The 23,050-nt window shown below is 43.2% G+C and overlaps 2 protein-coding genes across 15 annotated transcripts in view; one reads left to right on the top strand and one right to left on the bottom strand.

Annotated features, from left to right (window-relative positions):
- Positions 1 to 12,074, bottom strand: part of ZFP91 (ZFP91 zinc finger protein, atypical E3 ubiquitin ligase) — a 38,170-nt gene extending 26,096 nt beyond the window's left edge. For 3 of the 12 annotated variants that reach the window (XM_027979808.3, XM_042233584.2, XM_027979809.3), the window contains exons 1-2: positions 11,641 to 12,074; positions 6,371 to 6,399 (exon numbers count right to left, since the gene is read on the bottom strand). In XM_027979808.3, coding sequence (XP_027835609.1) covers positions 6,371 to 6,399; positions 11,641 to 11,966 — 355 coding nt within the window. In that variant the 5' untranslated portion in view covers positions 11,967 to 12,074. Of the gene's footprint in view, positions 1 to 824; positions 971 to 1,130; positions 1,241 to 6,370; positions 11,417 to 11,640 lie in introns of those variants that run through there. The other 9 variants (XM_060400146.1, XM_060400142.1, XM_060400144.1 and 6 more) reach the window with 9 other exon arrangements.
- Positions 12,075 to 13,088: 1,014 nt separating this feature from the next.
- The window catches only part of LPXN (leupaxin), a 42,227-nt gene continuing 32,265 nt past the window's right edge, over positions 13,089 to 23,050 (top strand). For 2 of the 3 annotated variants that reach the window (XM_060400151.1, XM_004016492.6), the window contains exons 1-2: positions 13,089 to 15,500; positions 21,388 to 21,545. In XM_060400151.1, coding sequence (XP_060256134.1) covers positions 21,388 to 21,545 — 158 coding nt within the window. In that variant the 5' untranslated portion in view covers positions 13,089 to 15,500. The remainder of the gene's footprint in view (positions 15,501 to 21,387; positions 21,546 to 23,050) is intronic. The other variant, XM_060400152.1, reaches the window with a different exon arrangement.

Here is a 23,050-nt window from a genome sequence, read left to right as displayed (position 1 = left end):
TTGGTACTATTGTAAGCAATATTTTTACACGCAAATACAACTGATTTTTGTATGCTGATCTTGTTTTCTGTGGGATGACTTCAAGAGGCCTTACAGCTTTTGGACCACTGTCCTAAGACCACACAACATGAAAATGTCTGAACTGGAACACCACTGATGAGAATGGCCGAACTGAGAAATAACCAACTACTGTCTTTTAAACCACTAAGCTTTTGGAGGCTTCCCTGGTGGCTCAGAGGTTAAAGCGTCTGCCTGCAATGCGGGAGCCCCAGGTTTGATTCCTGGCTCGGGAAGATCCCCTAGAGAAGGAAATGGCAACCCACTCCAGTATTCTTGCCTGGAGAATCCCATGGGCGGAGGGAGGAGCCTGGTGGGCTACAGTTCATGGGGTTGCAAAGAGTCGGACACAACTGAGCGACTTCACTTCACTTCACTTCACGCTTTTGGATGGTTTGTTATACAATATAAAACTGACACAAAAGTTTATATAGAGAGTCACAGTAAAGAAAATGGGGTTTAGAAATTCTCAAAGAGTTAAAGCTACAAACAGAATCAGTCAATAAGAAGGTAGGATATACGTTGGGAGTCTAGGATCAAACAAGCCAGCCACATTTAAGGAGATATGTAAGCAAAAGACAGACCCTCAGGAATTCTCAGTAGGGTATTAACTGTACTAAAGCTAAAGGGGGTACTCGCCTGGGTCTGTAACAGTTAGATCGACCTGGCTAGATTTAATTCAGAGGAGCTTGATCCTTCCTGGGACTTAAAAGATCAGGGGTCATTAACTCAGAGCTAATTTCTTTGTGTCAGAGGATCTTGCCCACCCATAATCTCGGTGTAAGGAGAGCATTATGTCCACAGGTCGAGATGAGTATCTCTTAGGAGTTTCCGGTTCTTATCTGTTGAGGGGAGGTCTGCCCACTCAGGATCTTGGGCCTCTTCTGCCAGGGTGTTCTGTTGCAACTCTCAACTGGTTGTGGAGGAAAAGGGATCTCAATGTAAAATAATTATTATATATAACAAGTTAAACTTACAACTGTGTCAAGACAGTTCTGATATGCTGAATCATAATAGGCAAATTATTACACACCTATCTTCTTTACATGTAAGGGACAGAAAAACTCACTGACCTGATTGATAAAACATCCCATAACCGAAAGGAACTGATAATCAAGGCTTTCTAAGCCCAGGTCACAATCCACACTAATCAAAGATGAGGTATGTCTGCACGTCTAGGAAACTAGAACAGAAAGGAAGAACCATCGGAGGTCTGGATATCTGAAGTAGAAAAACAGTCTGAAGGCTCCGGGACATTCCTAACAAGGCACAAGTTGTTGAGCAGATCTTTCCCACCTTGAGAGGAATAATAATGTGGTTCCTGTCACCTTAAGATAAAGGGATAGATAGGAAGGAAACCGGATAGATAAAAAGACTATCTGGTGTACTGTCAGCCTCTTGAGACATAAGCATTACAATAGTCAGAACTTGAGTCTCAGAAACCTGATCCTGTGACTCTGTGTATTTCTATAATTAGCACTACTTTGTTTTCCATAAATAATTAGTAAAGTCCATTTTGAAATATTAATATTAGCCGATCTCAACATATTTAAAGAAGTCAGGGAAAGCAAGTCCTCTGTTTTTTTAAAAAAACGAAAACAAAACTAGTATTTAAGCCGACTTTAGAACAGTTTATCATTGTGAAGACAATGTTTTTTGTACATCCTTTGTGCAGAAACTCAGATGGTAAAAATTAAGAATTTATATACTACCACAGGAAAACAGAAATACTCCAATGAAAACAATCTAAATAAACCCCCAGATCTGATTAACTCATTTGGTGATTCTGTCCAGGCAATCTTTCCCAAACATCACTACAACAGGAAGAGCAACTAAAAACAGCAAAATGATATTAAATAAAGGATGGAGCCCACACTTTAATATAATCAAATTTTTTAAACAACCAAGGTTCCAAACTGTTTCCTCCCAGCTCTAATTTCACGAGATATTCTTTAAGGGAAAGGAGGAGGGGCTGCCTTACATGCAGCTTCTGTGCATTCTGGCATCTACATTGCAAACTACCCAGAAACAAAGTCTGTGAAGTTAACACGAGCAGGTAAAGCAACACTGGGATTATTAATCACTACACTGAAGCGAATCACTCCTTTACCTTCCCTGTGTTACAGGTTGGAATTTCTTCACCCCACACTCACTCACCACATAACCTAGTGTCTAGGATGGTGCTGGACACACAGGGAATGCTCAGCAGTCACTTGCTGAAGGAACTGTTTGTGAAGCAATTTTCTACTGCATTCTAGACACATCCATCAGGGTTAAATAAACCCCGCAGACAAAGGGACCTAATGCCCTTCTTTCCTATTATTTCAACTTGAAAAATGACCACGGCACTTTGCAATTTAGTCATTCTGAAGCAGCAGCCAGTTCCTTTTCTGAGTGTGCATTATCATTTACTCAAACCTGTCCAGAGTTCTCGCCTGTAACTGAAGGAGAGCACTTTATTTCCAAGCTGTCTGGAGTAAGAGTAAAAAATAATCCTGAAAACATCTTTTCAATACTAATGAAATAAAGAGATATCTTTAGAAATTCACCTCCATTTCTGTATTCAGTCATCTAGTTGTAGAATTATGAGACACTTACATACCTACATATGCAGCTCAGACTTGAACGATTACTGTAGTAACTAAACTTACAGAGACTCAGATGGGAGTTGGAGAGGATTTCTTTGAAATTTTATAAGCTTAACAACAGTTACTTTTTATTGAGTCTTTACTGGAGTCAGTTAACTAGGTTATTTGCAATAAAAGGCAAAACTCGAATTCAACCCCTGAGCTGTAACTCCAGATCCAGAGCACTTAACTAGGGGATTAACGTGGGACTTAAAGACTGACTTCCCCGTGATGCAGGTGTTTTTCTCGCTGAGCTTCAGCGCAGGTGATTCACAACGCTGCATCAGTGTCAGGCGCACGGCAGAGGGACTCGTTTCATACCCACACACCACCCACCACGCTTTCTCCGCTTCCTCTCCATCATAACTAGACACTGACTATACTTCCCTGTGCTTACACAACAGGTCCTTGTTGGTCATCTATTTTATATATAGTCGTGTGTATCTGTTAATCCCAAACTCCTGATTCATTCCCCCCTCCTTTCCCTTTTGGTAACCATAAATTTAAGTTCATTTGTATCTTTTTTTTCCAGATTCCACAAATAAGCAATTATGTGTTATTTGTATTTGTCTGACTTACTTTACTTAGTATGATAATTCTAGGTCTATTCATGTTGCTGCAAAAGTCATTATTTCATATGTTTTTACGGCTGAGTATGCTAAAGGAGATTAGTCTTGGGTGTTCTTTGGAAGGAATGATGCTGAAGCCGAAACTCCAGTACTTTGGCCACCTCATGCGAAGAGTTGACTCATTGGAAAAGACTCTGATGCTGGGAGGGATTGGGGGCCGGAGGAGAAGGGGATGACAGAGGATGAGATGCCTGGATGGACCTGAGTCTGAGTGAACTCCGGGAGTTGGTGATGGACAGGCAGGCCTGGCGTGCTGCGGTTCATGGGGTGGCAAAGAGTCGGACACGACTGAGCGACTGAGCTGAATATTTCAGTGTGTGTGTGTGCCCATGTGTGCACATACACTGGAAAATATACATATACACACACACACACACACAATCACAATCCCCATCTTCTGTACCCACCCACCTGTGGAGGGACACCTGGGCTGCTTCCATCTCTTGGCAACTGTAAATACTGCTGCATGACACTGGGCATGCGCATCTTTTTGAATTAAGAGTTTTCATCTTTTTCTGATAATACACCCAGGAGAGGGAGTGCTGCATCATGATAGCTATTTTTAGCTTTTTAACAAACATCCATACTGCCCTCCACAGTGGCTGCACTAAGTCACACTCCCACCGGTAGTGTGGAAGGGCCCCCCTTTCTCCACACTCTACCCAGCATTTACTATTATAGACTTTTAGATGATGGTGATTCTGACCAGTATGAGGCAGTACCTCATTACAGCTTTATTTCCATTTCCCGAATAATTAACACTGATGAACATCTTTTCATGTGCTCGTTAAGTCATCTGTACCTCTTTTTCAGATAAATGTCTGTTTAGGTCTTCTGCCCATTTTTTTGTTTCTTTTTGATATTGAGCTGCATGAGCTGTTTGTATTTTTTTGGAAATTAAACCCTTGTCAGTTGCAGTGTTTGCAAATATTTTCTCCCAGTCCACACTGCTATCATTTACATAAGAGGATGTTTTTTGCCTATCTTCTTTGAGTTTTATGGTGTCATATCTGATATTTACATTTTAAGCCAATTTGAGTTTATTTTTAAGTCTAGTGTGAGGAAGTGTTCTAACTTCACTGATATACATGCAGCTAGCTGTCCAGCTTTCCCAACCCCACTTGCTGCAGAGACTTGTCTTTTCCTCACTGTATATTCTTGCCTCTTTGCTGAAGATTAACTGACCATAGGTGAATGTGTTTATTTCTGGGCTCTCTATTCCGCTCTATTGATTCATGTCTGTTTCTGTGCCAATACCACTCTGTTCTGACTGCAGCTGTGTAGTAGAGTCGTTCTCCACATTTAAGTCTTTTACCTCCTCGGTCAGGGTTTTTCCTGGGTATTTTATCTTTTTGAGGCAATTTGAGAGTTTTTTTGTTGTTTTTTTTTTTTTTTACTTTCTCTTTCTCATATTCCAATGTCAACATAACGAAATCTGTTAGTGCAACAGGTGTCTGTATGTTTCTCTTGTGTCCCACTACGTTGCTCAGTCTGTTTATCAACTCTAATAGTTGCTGTGCAGAGTTTATTTGCAGTAAAAGACAGAAATTGAATTCAAATTCTGAGCTCTAACTCTAAATCCAGGGCGTTTAACAAGTGGGTTAAAGTGGTACTGACTGAGGCTGAACTACCCGAAATGCAGTTTTACTCTCTCCTCAGTGCAGGACTTTATGCAACATGCCAGCATCTGGTTTAAGAAATCGACACAAAAGATCAATTAAAAAGTCATCTACAACAGAGTTCTTAATTTCCACCACATTCTGTGAGTTCACTCCAAGGCAACCCAAAATAATTTCTTTTGACAGTCTTTAGACACAGGAGATAATTCTAGCTGACAGATGCAGGCTGTGGTTTTTGTCTTAGTAGAAATTGCTCTGTTATTTGTCACCTGTCACAGCATTCCCCCCACATCCTAAAATTTCCAAAATGATCTCTGAATAAGGAACACAAGAGCTTCCATTCTTGACAGACATATCCTAATTTCCAAGTATCAACAGCAACAAAACCCAAAACCTCCTAAACAAAACAGTCATGCAAAGCTTTCTACACAAAAACCTGCCTAGTATGAAACACTTCTGCTTGGTATACTATGAAATGAAATACTAGCAGATTCTAAAATTCAGAGGAAAAAAAAACCTGCTCACTGATACCTAATTGCTCACAGAGTAAGTTACTGGTTCCTAACCACACTATCATTCTTATAAATGGCACAAATTCAGGTTTTACACTCGACCTATACATGCATATTGCAAAGCATTCTTTAAAAGAGAAAAGTCCACACTGAGGATAATATGTACTCATATTACATATATACATTAATAAATTAACTGATTAATACTTTAGGACTGGACCAAGTTTAGACAAAGTAAATGAAATATGCTTAAATGTATCTTTGTTTTAGTTTTAAGAAGGATGCTATGTATTTGAATGCAGTATCAAGGAACAAAGTCAATAACTAGGAAAAAAATTTAATAAATGAGCAACTGGCTCAACATGATATGGGCAATTTTAATAATCCAATCTGCAAAGCCAGAACAGTCTTTTAAAAAAAGCATTAAAAAAAAAAACCTGAACATTAGCTTCCCTTCATAATCCAGATAAGAATACTTTTAATACATATATCTGGTTTGGTACTTGAAATAACCTAATGGGCCCATTTAATTATTCACCAGGCTGCAATCTTAAAACACTTTTCTTTCTGCATTCTTCAAAATGCATTTATGACTCTCCACAAGAGTCTATACTGTACTCTGTACACTGTGTATCATTCCGCTCTGCTACTTCACTGAAAAACCAAGTAACTTTAAAAATTACAATAAAGTGACATCAAATAATCTGATTTCCCATTATTAGGTTTTTAAATAATATTAAAATGTTCCACTTGCCCAAACCTGCCACCCTCTTAAATATGGCCTATCTATTCCAACAATTCATTACCAAATAAGCCACTTTTAAATAGGAGCAATCTGAATGATCAGGTTGAAGCTCATTCTATTTTCTATCAGATTATAAACTAGTCACGTAATGTCTATGAGTGCTAAGAAGGACCCATCTTACCTTTCTCAGTTGATACTTTTTCTATGCATCTGAAACAAAAGAGAATCAAATGGTAAATGAATAATCTTGCACATTTTCTTAAAAAAACAAACATTTATCCTTTTCAGGTTCATCTCCAGAGTGATACAGAAAGCATCTAGAGCAGCAGTGTCCAGCTGAACTTTCTGCAATGATAAAAAACATCCTACATCTGTACTGTCCAATATGATAGTCTCCTGAACAACTGAAATAGCTATGTAGTTGAGGAACTCAATTTTCAGTTTTGATTAATTTAAATAGCCACAAGCAGATATCATATTCGACAGCACAGAGCTAGAGTATCATTCAAAATAGTTGTTTTTAACTGTAAAAAAAAAATCGATACAAAGAAACTACTGCTAATTTTGTAGTATTAAATGGTCATAAAAGAAAAATGTATTTTACACAAATGCAGTTAACTAGTGGTGCAATGAAATATTTGAGATATCCTCCAAAATACTCCTGCCAAAAGAAAAACAGAGGGAAGGATAAAGGTAGTGAGAATGGCAAAATCTCGGTAACTGTTAAATCCAGGTGATAAACACTGAGGACTCATTATTATCTCTACTTTGGATATATTTGACAATTCTCAAAATAAAAATTTAACGAACCTAAGAGAAAATCCTAAAATTATTCATTTGTTAAACTAAAGTCAAAATCTATTTCTAAAATGGCAGCAGACTGGACCTAGAAATAAATGTAACTTGAACTTTACAAATTAGATAGGAAGAGTAGAGAGTCTTATGTGTAATAAACTGGAGGTTAAAAAAATGTCATTCACATGTTTTTAATTCGGGGAAATTTCTATCAAATGTTAACTGCTGAGTACAGTATAATGACTCTCCTCTACAGCCCTTACCCAAATTCAAAGTTGACCTGTCTTGGATCTTTCCCAAGATGCCAAACAGCATCTCTGAGCAGTATAAAGTTTTCTCCTTTTTTTCTTTTTTGAAAATAACCCTAATACAAATGAAGACTCTCATGTTACAAAGAATATCCAAGCAGATACTGAAGCCACAGCATAATACAAATTCTGTTCTCTTTAGAGACACTAAATATCATTTTCTCATCTCATTCATTTTTTAAAAGCTTGGTATTATAATTTATTATATTTTTAATGTCCCAATTAACAACTGACATAGGAATGCTGCTCATCACCCTAGCTCTAAATGAAAAGTTTCCCAAATCACTGCTAGATGCGGACACACTATGCAGTAGACTTTCTGAAAGCCCATGGGAACGGCTCAGGGTTCCCTCTACCAAGCTCACTGCAAAAGGGAAACTCAGGATTTGGGGCTTATACAATTGAAGGCTTCTCTAAAGAGCCACAGAATCCAGAATTTTTCCAGTTCAGAGTATTACTGCCTCTTCATTCTCACTATCATGCCCATCACCTTCTCCTTACAAAAAGAAAGTGTGAAGCAAAAGCTTACTACCATTTTACTTTCTGCAAGAAAACAAACCCCAAATGGAATTCCATATACTGGAAAACAGTGCAGTATTTGTTTCATTTGTAACCCATCTGAACCTGCAGGTTCACCACTAGGAATACTGTTCTAGCCTATATTCCCATATTCCTTACGGTGAGGAAAGAACAGCTTTTCTCAACAGCTAAGTGAGAAATTAAAAAAAAAAAGTATATAAGTATTAAATTCTGAAATGCATCAGATAATCTAAAGGACTTATTATCACACAGTAGGAAGAAAATAAGTGTTTTGCATTTAAAGTAATCTTATTTTAACAATTATAGTGTTTCCCTATTAGGAGAGAATGGATGTTTTAATTTCTAAATCAGAAATAAGCTGTAGTGTGTGTATGTATACACAGATACCTGTATATACCTGTATGTACCCATACATAGACACCTATAAACATCTGCATTTGAAACATAAGAATCTTAACTCTGGAACTTATTGGCTAAAATACAGCAAATAAAGAGCCTAATTCTTAGTACTAATATATAACCTTTCTTCAAACTTGGTTTATCTTTCCTACTAGCCTTTAAGCTTTTAATTTAAAATGATTATAAATTTAACTGAATGCCTTTTGCTTAAGCACATTCACTGAAAAATTCTTTTTATTCCCCTTCACAAAGAGCTCCTATTCTTTTCATTAATTCCTGAGTATGTCAATGCAAATAGAAAAATTGTTATAAGATTAGGAAAGTTTATAAAAACAGTAATTGCCATCTAACTGTAAAGCTCATTCCATAAATCATAAATTATCAGCTAAAGATGAAGAAGCATATTCAAGGAGGTTAAGTGACTTGCCCAAGGTCAGTAAGCAGTAAAAAGCAATGCTTTTTTTCTATTTTGCCTTGTAAGAGGAATCGAAAATCCAAGTCTATTTACTGACACTTGAAACCACTGTACAATCAAGTCACTTTGCTGTTTCCTTGATCAAGAAAAACAAGGGTAGGTTAAACAGTGATTACTGGGAATTTATTGGGAGAAATGTTATTTGGAAAACAGAGCTGAAATCAAGGTCAGAAGGAACTTAACCAGGGTTCAGTGATCACACATTTCAAAACTTGAAATGTCTTAATGGATAAAGTTTCTCAATTACTTTTTAAAATTTATCACTCTGAAAATCTGTAAACTGTGCATACATTTGACAAACCTCCACTAATCCATGCATCATCCCCCTTTACTGAAATCCATGTCTCATTTTTCTTTATAAATCCTGGCTCAGCACACTACCAGATCCAATTATTTGCTTAATCAAGGTTTACTGGGCTGAAATGCTGTAGCAGTTCTTCGATTTCCAGGGTATGTAGTAAATTGAAAACATGTAATTAAAAAATTATTAAAGTGAAAATTTATCAAACAATCCAATCAAAACTGCATAATTTAAAATATACAATTAAGAAATAGTTCCGAGGCTAAAAGAACACTATGATCTTTTATGACACTGGATGAGAGAGAGGAGCACTTTTAAGAATTAAGACTTTTCTTTCCTCCCCACAAGGAATACTGAGGAGAAAAAAACTGAAAGAATTTAATTAAGTCCTCATCCAACTTCAACTGTTGTAACATTTACATTGTGGAAATAAAACTACTCAGTACCTTTTTGACAGAAGTTAGGGAACGCTTAAGATTGTCTCTGAGTAAACTGATGAGTCAGCGGGAGGGAAAGGTGCTAAGGAGATATAGCCATCTATAACTTTCAAATGGGTAGGTGAAAATGGAAGGAAATTTTAAAAGATTAAGTTATTAACCTTCCTGTGTATGGCTATAGAAAAGATTGAAAACCCTATTTGGCAGAATTTACATGAAGAACTCCCTACACAGCAGCTATGCCTCCACTGCGTCACTCCAGCAGAGGCCTGCCTGCTACACGGCCACACGCAGTCGACGCGCGGAGCAGGTGCGGACCGCCGCTCAGAACACACACGTTCAACAGTCCCTACGTGCCATGCTTTGTATTAAGTGCTGCACTTAAGTCTCACAAACTCACCTCATTGAGCTTAACAGTATTTCCTGTAGATAATAAAACTGAGGCAGAAGCAGTTTAACCTGTCCAAGGAATTTATATTCAAATAAGGTCAATGACATCGTTTCAAATTTATGGTAGTAAAAACTGTTTAAATTTTTTGTGTCTATGAAACTCACAGCAATTATTAATCGAACCCTAACTGCATGCAGCCCAATCATTTATAAATACAAGTTTTTGTTGTCCACAGAAATTTAATTTACACAATTCTCTAAATATGTTAATTGGTGAAAGTTGCTCAACTGTCCAACTCTTTGCAACGCCATGGAAAATACAGTCCATGGAATCCCCCAGGCCAGAATACAGGAGTGGGTAGCCTTCTCCTTTCTCCAGGGGATCTTCCCAACCCAGGGATCGAATCCAGGTCTTCCGCACTGCGGGCGGATTCTTTACCAGCTGAAAGAAAATGAAGTCGCTCAGTCCTGTCCGACCTTTTGCAACCCCACGGACTGTAGCCTACCAGGCTCCTCTGTCCACGGGATTTTCAGGCAAGAATACGGGAGTGGGTTGCCATTTCCTTCTCCACTTTACCAGCTGAGTCACATGTTAATCAAACAACATCCAATAATTTGAAAGCACATCTAAAACACAATATACCTTTGAAAGTTACTTCTTTCTGAGAGTCTTCCAAGACAAGTATGCCACCGTCACAGACTTCACTCTTAACTGTGGAGCAGGTGTGTTTCAAATTTTAAATTGACCAGGCCTGTGTAAGCCAAATATTGTCAGGATCTCTACTGGGGAGGCAGCGTGGCGGCGGCGGCTGGGGGTGTTTAAAACTTATTTCTCCCCTCACCTTCAATTTTTCCTGCTTTTACTTTTTTTTTCACTTGAAAGTCAAAAAGACACAAAAGTCTTCAGCAACTAATTCCATGGCTAATGGGCTTAATTTCTACAATTTACAAACACGTGTGCTTCACTACTTTAGGCACAGAAACATTTTAATGAACAACTTAGAAAATATGTAGATTCCTGGTCATCTTGGTTCCTCTACGACCTCTCGGGAAGGAAAGAATTCCTTTCATATTCTTCAAAATTTTAAGGACGAAATCCCTATTTATTAAAACACTTCCAAAAACACACTTGTGTGCGCCTCAGGTTTATCTATAGGAGATAATGTTAAGCTCAATGAGATGAGTTTGTGAGACTTAAGTGCAGCACTTAGTACAAAGCATGATACGTAGGAAATATTGAAAGTGTTTGTTTTTGACAGTCGTCAAAAAAAAAAACAAACCATCAACACACGCATTTCAGAGTCTACACTTAAAATTGGCAAGCCACGCTTTTATCCTGTGTTTTTTTCCAAAAAACGAGTGAAAACGTGAAAATTTAGTACGTTTGAAAAAAAACCCAAACAAACTGTGCTGAGACTGATCAGGAGGGAAGGGAGGCGGAACGACCTCATGCTGCGCGCTGAGCGCGGAGGCCCCGCCGCCGGTTTCCCAGCGGGGCCGCGCGGTACAGCGGAGGCCGCCGCGCGGGGACGGGGCCGGCGGGCAGAGGGCGCGCGGGCAGCCCGGGGCGGCGGGGCGGCCGGCAGAGGCGCGCCCCGCGGGGGCCGCCGAGGCGGGAGGGGCGGCGGGGGCGCGGGCAGGCCGGCGGCGGGGGCCGCCGAGGCGGGGCGCGGGCGGCGGCGCGCCGGGCCGGCCGGCAGGGGGCAGAGCGGCGGCGCGTCACGTGGGGCGGCCGCTACGGGAGCCGCGAGGGCTGCGCGGGCGGAGGGGGGTCGCTCCCACCGCCGCGGAGACGGCGTTACTCACAGCAGGCGCGGGCTCCTCTTGCCCTGGGCCGGGGACGGCGGCTTCGCGGCCTGGGCCGGCTGCCCCGGGGCGTCGGCGGGCCTGGCGCTGGGGCTGCTCCTCCGCCGGCGCGGGTACTCGGCCTTCCTCCGACGGGACACGGCGGCCGCGGCGGCCGCGGCGGCGCGGCCCCGGTCCCGGCCTCCCCTCAGCACGCGGCTGCTGGGGGGCCCCGCGGGCGGCGCCGCCGCCGCCTCAGGGGGCTGTGGCTGGGGCTCCGCCGCCGCCGGCCCCCCTCCCTGGTCCTGCCGCTCCGGGGGTCGCGGCTCTTCCGTCTCCCCCGGCATCGAGACGCGTCCGCCCCCCCACCCCCTGGTCCCGGCGGCGGAGGCGGCGGCGGCGGCGGCCGCGGCGCTGCTCCCCCCGCCCCCCGGAGCGGCCGGCTCACTCACTCTGCGCGCCTCTCTCCCCCCTCCCCTCCGCCCGGCTCCGAGGGCGCCCCCCCCCCGCCCCCTGCCACTCAAGGGCCGGTACCGCTGGCGGCGCGCGCGCGCGCCCGCCACAGGCGCACAGCGGGCCAATCAGGGGGGAGAAGCGGCTCCTTGGCCCCGCCCCTCGCGGGGTTTCACGTCGCGGCGTCCCGGGCTTCCGCCCACCCCCACCCCGGCCTTCCACCAATCAGGAAACGGCTCCAAGGGAGCGCGCGAGGTTTCCTTCCCCGCGCACCCGTTCTCACCGTTAAACGGCTGCGTCTCGCGACAATCCCAAAGTGACCTTTTTTTTTTTTCCCCCCCAGCTCCGGAGCTCAACGCGCGCCCGGGGCAGTGGGAGGGGCAGGCCTCGCGAGGGGGCGGGTGGGAAACGCACCTCCTTCCCCGCCTCGCGCGCACCCTGGGCTGGCTGCGCGCGCACCTGCCGCCCTAAGGAGCCGCTAACGCCACAAGGGCTTTCTATCCTTCTCCCTTAAGCCGCGGAGGGAGCCTCGGCGTCCTTCCGCCTCCACCCCGGCCCCACTTTCCTGTCTGTGGCCTTTCTGTCCCCAGCGCCGCGAGGTCTTGCGGGGAAGAAGGGGGGGATTTTTTTTTTTTTTGAGCTGTCGCTTCTCCTTTAAGAAAAAAAGCCCCGTCGGCCGCCGGATGAAAGTCTCTGAAAAAATGGCGGCGGTGGGACAGAGGCGGGGTCGTAAGGGCAAGGAGGACCCGCCTTCTGGCGCATGCGCGTGGTCGTCTCGCTCCGAGGCATCCTGGGAAGTGAAGTTCCGCTTCCCCCTGAGCCTTCGGAAGACAGCTGGGAACCCCGCGGCGGAGAGGATGCTGGGAGGCTTTGACCGTTGCGCGCTGGGAGAGGTAGTCGACTGTCCCGTCAGTTCGAATTCGCTCTTCCGGGAGGCGGGGTTTCCGGGTTGGGCCTGAGCGCCCGCCCGCATCCGGGTACGCCTACCGAGCCTGTCGCTGGTTGGGTCGCCTGGCAGTTTCCCGTAACTTTTCGCTCGGTGTTGGCGAGCCAGGTCAAGGTGGCCGCGCAGTAGCCCTCACCTCTGGTTAGACGGCGCCGCCGCGGGGACGGGCTAGCGTTCACATACATCTCCTGCATTATCCCATCTTCTCCTGTGCGCGTCTGGAGGTCAGGAGTTGACTGGTCCCGTCGGCTCGTAGTGGGTCTGGCACAATTCCTACCCCTCATCCGATCCTTAATAAAAGTTTGTGGAAAGACTTGTGGAGTTGCTTTTCCCCCCCTGGATGTCAGGGCTGAAGACTGGCACCCGCTGCTTAGGCTTGGCCGTGCCCCCTGGGTTGGAGAAGAGTGGCGAAGCATTGTTGGCGTGACTCCTGTGACCTGCCCAGATACCTGAAGGCTTCCCACCGCCACCTCCCGCCACCCCCCACCCGAAACCGTCTGCTTCTGCGGTTTTTAAATGTCGCTGCTACACAGGAAGCACGGTCAGAACAGCAGCTTTGTCAGAATTTCTTTTTCCACCAGCGTGTGCAGCTAAATGACTCTAGTGCATCAAACGGGAGTTTCCATTTGCTTATCAACCAAGTTGCCTTCGGTGATGGCTCTGAACTTCTTGCATTGCTTCCCCCCCTTTTTTTTTCTTGCGTCCATTATAATGAAGGCGCGACCTGCAGGAATGCTTCTCAGTCCCGGAAACCAAAGCACCCAGGGTTAAAAATCTCCAAAGTAAGTGGCTGGAAACAAGCTCTCAGAATCCAATTCTACATTTCACATGAATCATTTAGTTGAACTGCAGATAGAGTCCAATATTTTGCAAGCCAAGTGCTGAAGAGCCTTTTTCCTTCCAATGTTTGGGCTCAGTTCAGTTCAGTTCAGTCGCTCAGTCGTGTCCGACTCTTTGCGACCCCATGAATCGCAGCACGCCAGGCACCACTTCAGATTGGGCAAATGTTCATCTTCTCTGTGGAGTGTTTTGCACTTTGGTGAGGCTAAAGGCATTTCAGTTGTAAAAACTGGCATAGTGTGGGTGGGAGTTTTTCAAAGCTGTGTTTGTAGTGAGCAGACTTTTGGAATGACGCTGACATCCAATGGCTGCGAAAAGTAATGCAGAGGTGGGATCGCCTTTACGTTAAAAAATAAAAATAAAAAATTTTTAAGAGTCACAGAGGAATGGAGAATGAGTGATTCAGTTAACCGTAAAAAAAAGACCACTGGGTTGTAGAGGAAAGAATACAGGCTTCGACATTAAATCTATATTTTAAGTATTATAGTAAGTAGCAAACTTACTAATTCTGTTAACTTTAGCAAGTTTCAATTTCACTACTTGTGAAAATGGGGATAATATCTATTTAACAAGACCATAGTTTTACTTTATGTACTGCCGCCTTATAGCTGACCTTTTGAAAGTGCTTTATTCAAGGTGAATAAAATCCCATTAGCCAAAAAAGAGAGAAAGCTGACTCCAGTGTCACTTCTGAGAGAAATTAAGGCCATATAACTAGACGGCAAGTGTGTATGATTGAAACATCTGCCCCTAAGAACCTGGTGTCAAATCTTCCAGTTTCATTCTTCATGACACCTCTAGATGATTGCATTTTAAACCACTGAAATAAACCTGGCCGGAGAATCCAACTGTAAGCCTGGTCCAGAGAATCCTGTTCTGCCTTTAATAGGTTGATGATCTATTCAGAAAAGCAAATAAGTATGATTTCTGGATAATTGGGTAAAGACAGCAAAATGAATTGAGCGCTAGTGAAGGAGATTATGCTTCCATGGTCTTTCAGCTTCATAGGAAAAAAAAAAAAATCAGAATCTTTCACAGCAGGCTACCCTACCCACTCTGGGAAAGAAACACAAATGCAAATCTGCCATTCCCATGAATTTAAGATAAATCCAAGCACATAGTAGGTTCTCAAATTTTTCAAAATTAGTTTTGCTTCTTTATCACCTTGGCCAATGCACAACCAGAACTCAAATCCAACAACCTATCTTTCTATGTCTCATTTTTTAAAACTCTGACTTTAAAAGAAAAAAAGAACTCATCAAAAGCGAGGAAAGTGAAAGTGAAGTCGCTCAGTCTTTGCCGACCCCGTGTACTGTGTAGCCCACCAGGCCCCTCCGTCCATGGGATTCTCCAGGCAAGAATACTGCCATTTCCTTTTTCAGGGGATCTTCCCGACCCAGGGATCGAACCCAGGTCTCCCACATTGAAGGCAGATGCTTTAACCTCTGAGCTACCAGGGAAGTAACTCGGAGGTTAGAGAGAGGAAGTGCTAAGCAAATACAGGAACCAAAAAAAGGCTATAGAGGCTGCTTCGCGCTGGCTCATTCAGTCCCTTTGCGGTCCTCTTCCCCAGCACATGCAGTGCTCTACAACCTGTGTGTGGCGCCAGGGCATCTTGGGTACGAGACGATGGAAGAGCTAGGTGAGTGAGGAGCTTCTTGGAGGAGCAACTCAAAGGGACTGAAGACTTGGCTGCCCTCTCCATGGGTGGTGGGGTGTACTTCTAGCCAGATGGAGGATAGTGTTAGAAGATTTTCTTTTCACTGCTTTCCTGACCTCAGGCCAACCAAGAGTGAGGCATGAGGAACTATGTTATTTTGGGGAACTATGGGTTCGCTGTTTTTAGAGACACAATAGGCAAAGAATTTGGTACTAACCACAGAGTAAACTCTGCACAAATACTTTTGAACTGAGTTGTGCTTGAAATTGTGATTTTGTTAGGAGCGATTTTGCTCCTTGGGGGGCTGCAAGGAGATCATAGTCGGGCTACAGAGTCGGTAAGTTCAGAGATGTGATTTGGGGAGGAAAAGAAATAGGGGGGACTGGGTAAAGGGTGTTACAAGGAGAAGAAACGGACTAGAAGTATGAGAATGAGGGATCCGCAAAGGGTGGAGAAAGGCCAGAGATTTTCATTTGTTCCATCGTTGAGCATTAAATCAAGAAGACACAGCACTGTTACTCCAGTGCTTTCATTGCTAAGCTTTTTACTGAGAGCAGCTCTGAAGGAGCAGATGACCATGACCTGCAAATATGACACCTCCTTCCACTCCAAAGCAACTGCAACCAGCGCTGAAGCTGTGGGCCGCATTGCTCAGAGAGATCCCTGATTTCAGACCTTGGGCGTGCCGTCAGGCTTGTCGTTCTCGGGACTCATGCCACATCCTTTGCCAATTTTTGTTGCCATCGTGCTTACAAACGCTGAGTCACTAAACTTTACCCAGTGTCCAAGCTGTATAATTCCACGGTGTCTTGGGTGGTTGTATGTCAGAAGAGCAAATGACAGCAGCAAGAAAAATCTCGCATGTTGTCTTTTTTTAAACATGTTTTGAGAGCTAGAGGAGTAGAGGAAGGAAGGAAGCCAAATTAGAGACAGGAAGCGATGTTAATGAAAAGGAAAAGGGTTTTAATATTAACGTGTGAACTATTTTGGAAGTAAAGTCTATTTTAATATATGGAGTAGAATATATTTTGAACTTGGGGTAGAATCCCAATTCTTATCCTGTTGGAGAGATTCATGTTTTTGGCTGAATTCCACCCGAATCCAGCTCTGCTCTTTTAGGGATACGCCATGGCTTTCATGGAGAAGAAAATGGGAACCCACCCCAGTATTTTTGCCTGGAGAATCCCATGGACAGAGGAGCCTGGCGGGCTACAGTCCACCGGGTGGCAAGAGTCAGACATGACTGAGCGGCTACACAGAGAGAGAGATGGCTTTCATGTCGTCATTGGAAAGGGAACTAATCCTTATTCAGTGACTTAAGCTGAAACTCTACATTTTTATATATGTTAATCATGTTAGTGTTCCAAACAACCCTCTGAAATAGGTATTATCCACGTCTTTTTTTTTTCAAATAAGGAATCAAAAAACGAAATAACTTGTTCAGCGTCACTCATGGGAACACCTGACGAACTGGCTAAACCAAAACCTGACTAAGTGACAAGGTGTTCCTTTGGAAGTCTGTTGGCCCTGGTGTTCCAGCCAATAGGACAACCCAGACAATTAAAAGATTAAAAAGAAATAGATTGGTGCGGCTTCACATTTCCGCAGCAGGATGAATGGTAGAGGAGTCTGGTCCCGAAATACAGAGACTACCAGCTGGCCTGGAGGCACCTCCCCGGGCCATTACCTCCTTCAGACTCGGCAGCGCAGGTCCGCCTGGAAGACGCGGGGTGGCTCTGTCTTCTCCCGCGTGGGGAAGCAGCGGGGAGGACGAGTCACCCAGTGGGCCAGGGTTTCCTCTTGGCAGCACTGCCGCCCGAGGTGGGTGGGTTGTGTCCACTCGGGAGATCTCACCCAAACCCTCATTATGGGGGGGTGCCACATACGGGGGAACCAGGAGCAAACTGCCGCTCTGCACGAACTCATTACAGTCCACTGAGACACTCAAGAGACCTCCCTTAATTCTTTTCCTGTAAATGTTGACATTGCTTGATTTCCTCAGACAAAGGGCTATAAAAATGGATGGTAGAGTTTTCAGTCTGATACCCCCAACCCTGCAGCCATAATCCCTTATTTGTCATACATTGTGCATGGGGATGACCCAGAGAGATGTTATGGGGAGGGAGGTGGGAGGGGGGTTCATGTTTGGGAACGCATGTAAGAATTAAAGATATTAAAATTTAAAAAATTTAAAAATTAAAAAAAAAGAAATTCAGTTCAGTTCAGTTCAGTCACTCAGTTGTGTCCAATTCATTGCGACCCCAAGGACTGCAGCACGCCAGGCCTCCCTGTCCATCACTAACTCCCGGAGTTTGCTCAAACTCATGTCCATTGAGTCGGTGATGCCGTCCAACCATCTCATGCTCTGAAATTAGTCATCTTCAAATTACAGAATCTGGCCAAAAGGCAAGATAATCTCAGAGTGTTGGTGATATGTATACACGTAGGAAACAGGAAGAGAAAGGGCTGTTAACGCATGACTGAAAGGAGTTTTAGTAACTCTGGTTAGCTGGTGCTTGTAAGGGTAACCTATTTTTAGGGGGATGGTTTGCTTCTCTTGTAGAGGGTCGTCCCTCTCCCCTCATCTTTTTTAAAATTTATTTTAATTGGAGGCTAATTACTTTACAATATTGTAGTGGGTGTACATGTGTTCCCCATCCTGAACCCCTCTCTCTCTCTCCCCTCATCTTCATTGCAAATGCGTTTTTATTTTGAATCTGAGAGGAACCATGACTTCTGTTTGCAGTAAAGCTTACGAAATAGAAAAGAAAGAAGCTGTATCTTAATAGAGGGCTACAGAATAAAAATATGGAACTCAGAAATTTGGCATTCAGTCTGAGAGAAAAAGTTTTATTTTCTATTTCTACCTTAGTTTTCTTTAAAAAATTAAGAAAAAACCTTTATTATAGAGAATTTTAAAATTTACAAGAGGAAAAAAAAATACTTAAATCTGATGTACCCCTGAGTCACCTTAAACAGGTAACAGCTCTTGGTCAATCTTACTTCATTTATACATCCACCCATTGCTTCTACTCCTAGATTGTTTTAAAGTAATTTCAGGCATTGTTTTGATTTCATCTATAAACATATATTCATCATTATGCAAGTAACTCTAATATCATATCCATAAAATTCTTAATAGTAATTCCGGATGGACAGGGAGGCCTGGACTGCTGCAGTTCATGGGGTCGCAAAGAGTCAGACACGACTGAGCGACTGAACTGAACTGAACTGAGCTGAACTGAATGGCATGAGAGACCATTATCACACCTAAAACATTAACAGAAACTACAGTATTATCAAATATCCTTGTCACACCCGAAATACACTAACAGTGCTTACTACTTACTGAATTTTCAGTCACTGTTCACTATTTCTAATTCTTTCTTTTTTGGTGGTTCTTGCTTGTTTATTTAAGATTCATCCACTGAATGAGTTATAAATCTCTGGAATCTTTTTTAACCTATTGGTCCCCCTCTGTCTCTTCTTTTCCACTGATGTTCATTTGTTGAAGGATCATTAGCCCTGAAGAGTTTAGCTCATTTTGTTTATCTCCAAAATGGTGCATACAATTCAATATATTTGTGAGACGGATGCTTGAGAAAGATCTGCAGAAGGTTTCATTTGTAAAAAAAAAAAAAGATCAGATCTTTTCTTACACCATTAAGAAATACCCATCCCCCAACATCGGAAATGAAATCATTTTTTAACGACCTGTAAAGTTCATTTTCCCCATCTGAAGACTTTAGAGTTAGGTAGATCCTTGTTGCTGCTAAGTCGCTTCAGTTGTGTCCGACTCTTCGTGACCCCATAGACGGCAGCCCACCAGGCTCTGCTGTCCCTGGGATTCTCCAGGCAAGAACACTGGAGCGGGTTGCCGTTTCCCTCTCCAATAGGCAGAGCCTTAGGAATAATATAATGCAGTGTTTTGTAAAGGTTAAAACACTACAGTCTCTGATAAGAAATTCACTGGAGGTTCACTCGGGGTGTGAGTCTGCAATTCACAAAATGCTATTGTGATAAATTGCTTCATTATGTGGGTGAGAAAACAGCCTCAGAGAAGCGCATGTCATGGAAAGACGACCTAGAGAATCCACATGGAGAAGAGGTCTGGCGTTTCTGACTTGCAGACATCAGGGATCAGGTAGTTCAGGGTCAGCCAGGGTCTGCATTCAGTAGGCTGGGTGCTTAGTCACTCAGTCGTGTCTGACCCTTTGCAACCCTGTGGACTGCAGCCTGCCAGGCTCCTCTGTCCGTGGGATTCTCCAGGCGAGAGTACTGGACTGGGTTGCCACTTCCTACTCCAGAGGATCTTCCCGACCCAGGGACTGGAGCTGCTTCTCCTGCGTTCTTTACCCTCTGAGCCATCAGCTGGCACTCAGGAGCAGCGCGACCTTACACAAGACATTTTTCTCTTTCTTAATCTACAAAACAAGGACAATACTATCACTTGACTCAAAGTATTAGGATGACTAATATATAAATATATAGCTATTATATATCATAGAATATATTAATACTATAATTTATATTTATATGAATAATATACATGTGTGTCCTGTGTTAATTTTATTGTTACTATTAATCTCCTGAAAACAGAAAGTTGATAGTGTAATACTCATACAAGAAAGTCCGTTGGTTTCTCCTAAGAAAACTACAAGAGAAACAAATCTCAGCTGTTTGGACTGCCGCAGCTGGCTCGATTTTGCAGTATGTTTCCAATCAATCCATTTTTCTCCCACACTTTTAAAAGACAGAGTGCCAATACCTTGAGAATTTTGTTACATGCTGGGGATATAACGAAAAAAAACCCATCAGGATTAAGAATCAGTTTTACTGTACTGATATGTTTGGGAAAACTGTAAAATAATAGCTTATATTTTTCTGATAGGAAAACATGTGGCATTTACACCTAGAGTCTATTATACAGAGCGAAGTAAGTCAGAAAGAGGAAGATAAACATCGAATATTAGCGCATATATACGGGATCTAGAAAGATGGCTCTCATGAGCCTGTTTGCTGGGCAGCAGGAGATGCAGACGTAGAGAACGTGCCGTGGACACAGCGGGGGGTGGAGACGCTGGGAGAAACTGAGAGTGGCATTGCAGCGTATACATTAGCATATGTGACATTAGGTGGCCAGCGGAAACTCGCCGTATGACACAGGGAGCTCAGATCCACTGCTCTGAGACAAACTAGCAGGAGTGGGGAGGGAGGCGGGAAGGAGGTTCCAGCGGGGGGACATGACATGTGTATACCTATGGCTGATTCATGCTGCTATATGGCAGAAACCAACACAGTATTGAAAGCAATTATCCTCCAATCAAAAATAAGTAATCTAAAAATATGTTTTAAATTTACTCATTTCCTTGGCTGTGCCAAGTCTTAGCTGCGCACGTGGAATCTTTGATCTTCAGTGCACCGTGTGGGATCTAGTTCCCCGACCAGGGGTTGAAACCAGGCCCCCTGCCCTGGGAGTGCGGGGTCTCAGCCACTGGACCCCCAGGGACGTCCCCATTTACGTTTCTCTAATTGGAGATCTTCGTGGGTGATCCCCTCTCAATGATAAAAATGAATACGGGGCAAGATAGAAAGTCAAACTGTAGACTGAGACCATGTGATTGAATGCAGCTGTCGGAAATGAGAAATAGGCTACAGTATGCAGAGGCCATAAACATATCCTGGTAAGACAGACCATATTCTTGAAGTCAAAAAAGGAGTAAAGGAGGATGTTTGAGTCTAGATTTAACTCTTAACCTAAGAGAAGAGGGAGATAAATGGCAGCATCGTGGGGATACTTGAGAGGATAATTATTCTATGGAAGATGTGCACAGTCCATATCACGATTCCCTTGTATCTTTTGATATAGATGCCTTGTTGGAGCAACTGGAATACTCTACCTTCCAGGAAAGTGATGAATACTCCAAGGCAGCTTCTCCTCCCCTGTATCAGCATTCCAGAAAGGAGAGTAACCTTGCTGAGACTTCAAAGGTCCCTTCCGTTCCTGATGACACGAATCCCTTTCCGGTAAGTTTTCATTTATTGAAGTGCCTTAAATATTTGAGTGCATTTCTGAAAATTAATTGTATCTCAAATAAAATTATGTTAAAAGGAGAATCACATATTCAAGAGAGAAAAAAAACCTTCTCCTGAAAAATTAAAAAATTTTTTAAATGATAAAGATGGTTGTTTTTGGAAAGAGAAGGAGCACTGAGAAAAGCATCATAGAAGAATAAGTCTTTGGAAACTGTTTTTTTTTTTCTTATGAGGGCCTGGAGCTGGTAGAGTATTGTGTAATTCACTTGGGATATTCTGCTATCACCATCTGGGTATCAGAAGGCATGTTGTAGTTTGATTGGAATATCACTCAGTAAGGCCAGAGATCACCTGGGCAAGGCCAGGTGACAGTTTAGCTAAATCTTCTCAGTTCAGTTCAGTTCAGTTCAGTCGCTCAGTTGCGTCCAATTCTTTGTGACTCATAAATCTTCTCAGGATAGCTTTTTTAGGGTATTCACTTTCTGGCTCTTTTCTGCTGAATATATTAGGAAATTCAATTATTAGTATATCCAGAGGTGAGGAAGCTCTGGGGAACCAACCCAAGAAAACTACACTCAGGAAAGATTATGAATTAACCTCCCCGGAAATCCAGTTTATTAACTTCTGGTTAGAATGTAAATGATCAAGCAGAACAGATACGAATAACAATTGTTGAGATTTGTTGAGATGCATCCTTTCCTATGGATAAGTCTGCATGCATCTACTTTATAATTAGAAGCTTACTTGGTGAGAATGGATTAGTATAGGAGGGATTAAGAAGATGCTTTTCATATCTGGTGTTTCTGAACGATGATTGCTTCTTTTCTTTTTGGCCACACTGTTCTGCATGTGGGATCTTAGTTTCCCGACCAGGGACTGAGCCTGTGCCTCCTGCATTGGGAGAGCGGAACTTAAGCACTGTACCCCAGGGAAGTCCCTGAACCGTGGTATTCTGACCCATTCTTGTACACTCTAGGAAATCACCAGCAGCACAGTGGATCTTAAGCACTGTACCCCAGGGAAGTCCCTGAACCGTGGTATTCTGACCCATCCTTGTACACTATAGGAAATCACCAGCAGCACAGACTTGAAACCTGAGCCTGTGGGAAGGCTTCCTCTTTAACTGCTCTTCCTTCCATATGCCTGTACAGCTTTCAGGACACACGTTTCTCTCTTTTCTAGGGAGCCACTGTCTTTGTTCTCACTGTGAGGTATAGCCATAGACTCCTAACTGGTCCCCTAACCTGCCCCCTGCAATTTCTTCTCCAAATTGCAGTCAGGATAATCCTGTAAAACTTAAATCAGATCACCTCATTCTCCTACTCAGAACCCCGTGATGAATTCTCATCTCATTTGCAGTAAAAAGCCACAGTCTTTACACTGACCTTATTTATGGGGTGACCATATGTGTTGGTTCACTTGGAAGAACCTGGGTTTTTCCTTATTTTCTTGACATCCTATTATTGACTTTACCTTTTACCCCAGATTTTCCTTTT

This window comes from Ovis aries, chromosome 15, assembly GCF_016772045.2.
Source record: "Ovis aries strain OAR_USU_Benz2616 breed Rambouillet chromosome 15, ARS-UI_Ramb_v3.0, whole genome shotgun sequence".
Classification (NCBI taxonomy): Eukaryota; Metazoa; Chordata; class Mammalia; order Artiodactyla; family Bovidae; genus Ovis; species Ovis aries.
This window is presented reverse-complemented; position numbering and strand designations above follow the sequence as displayed.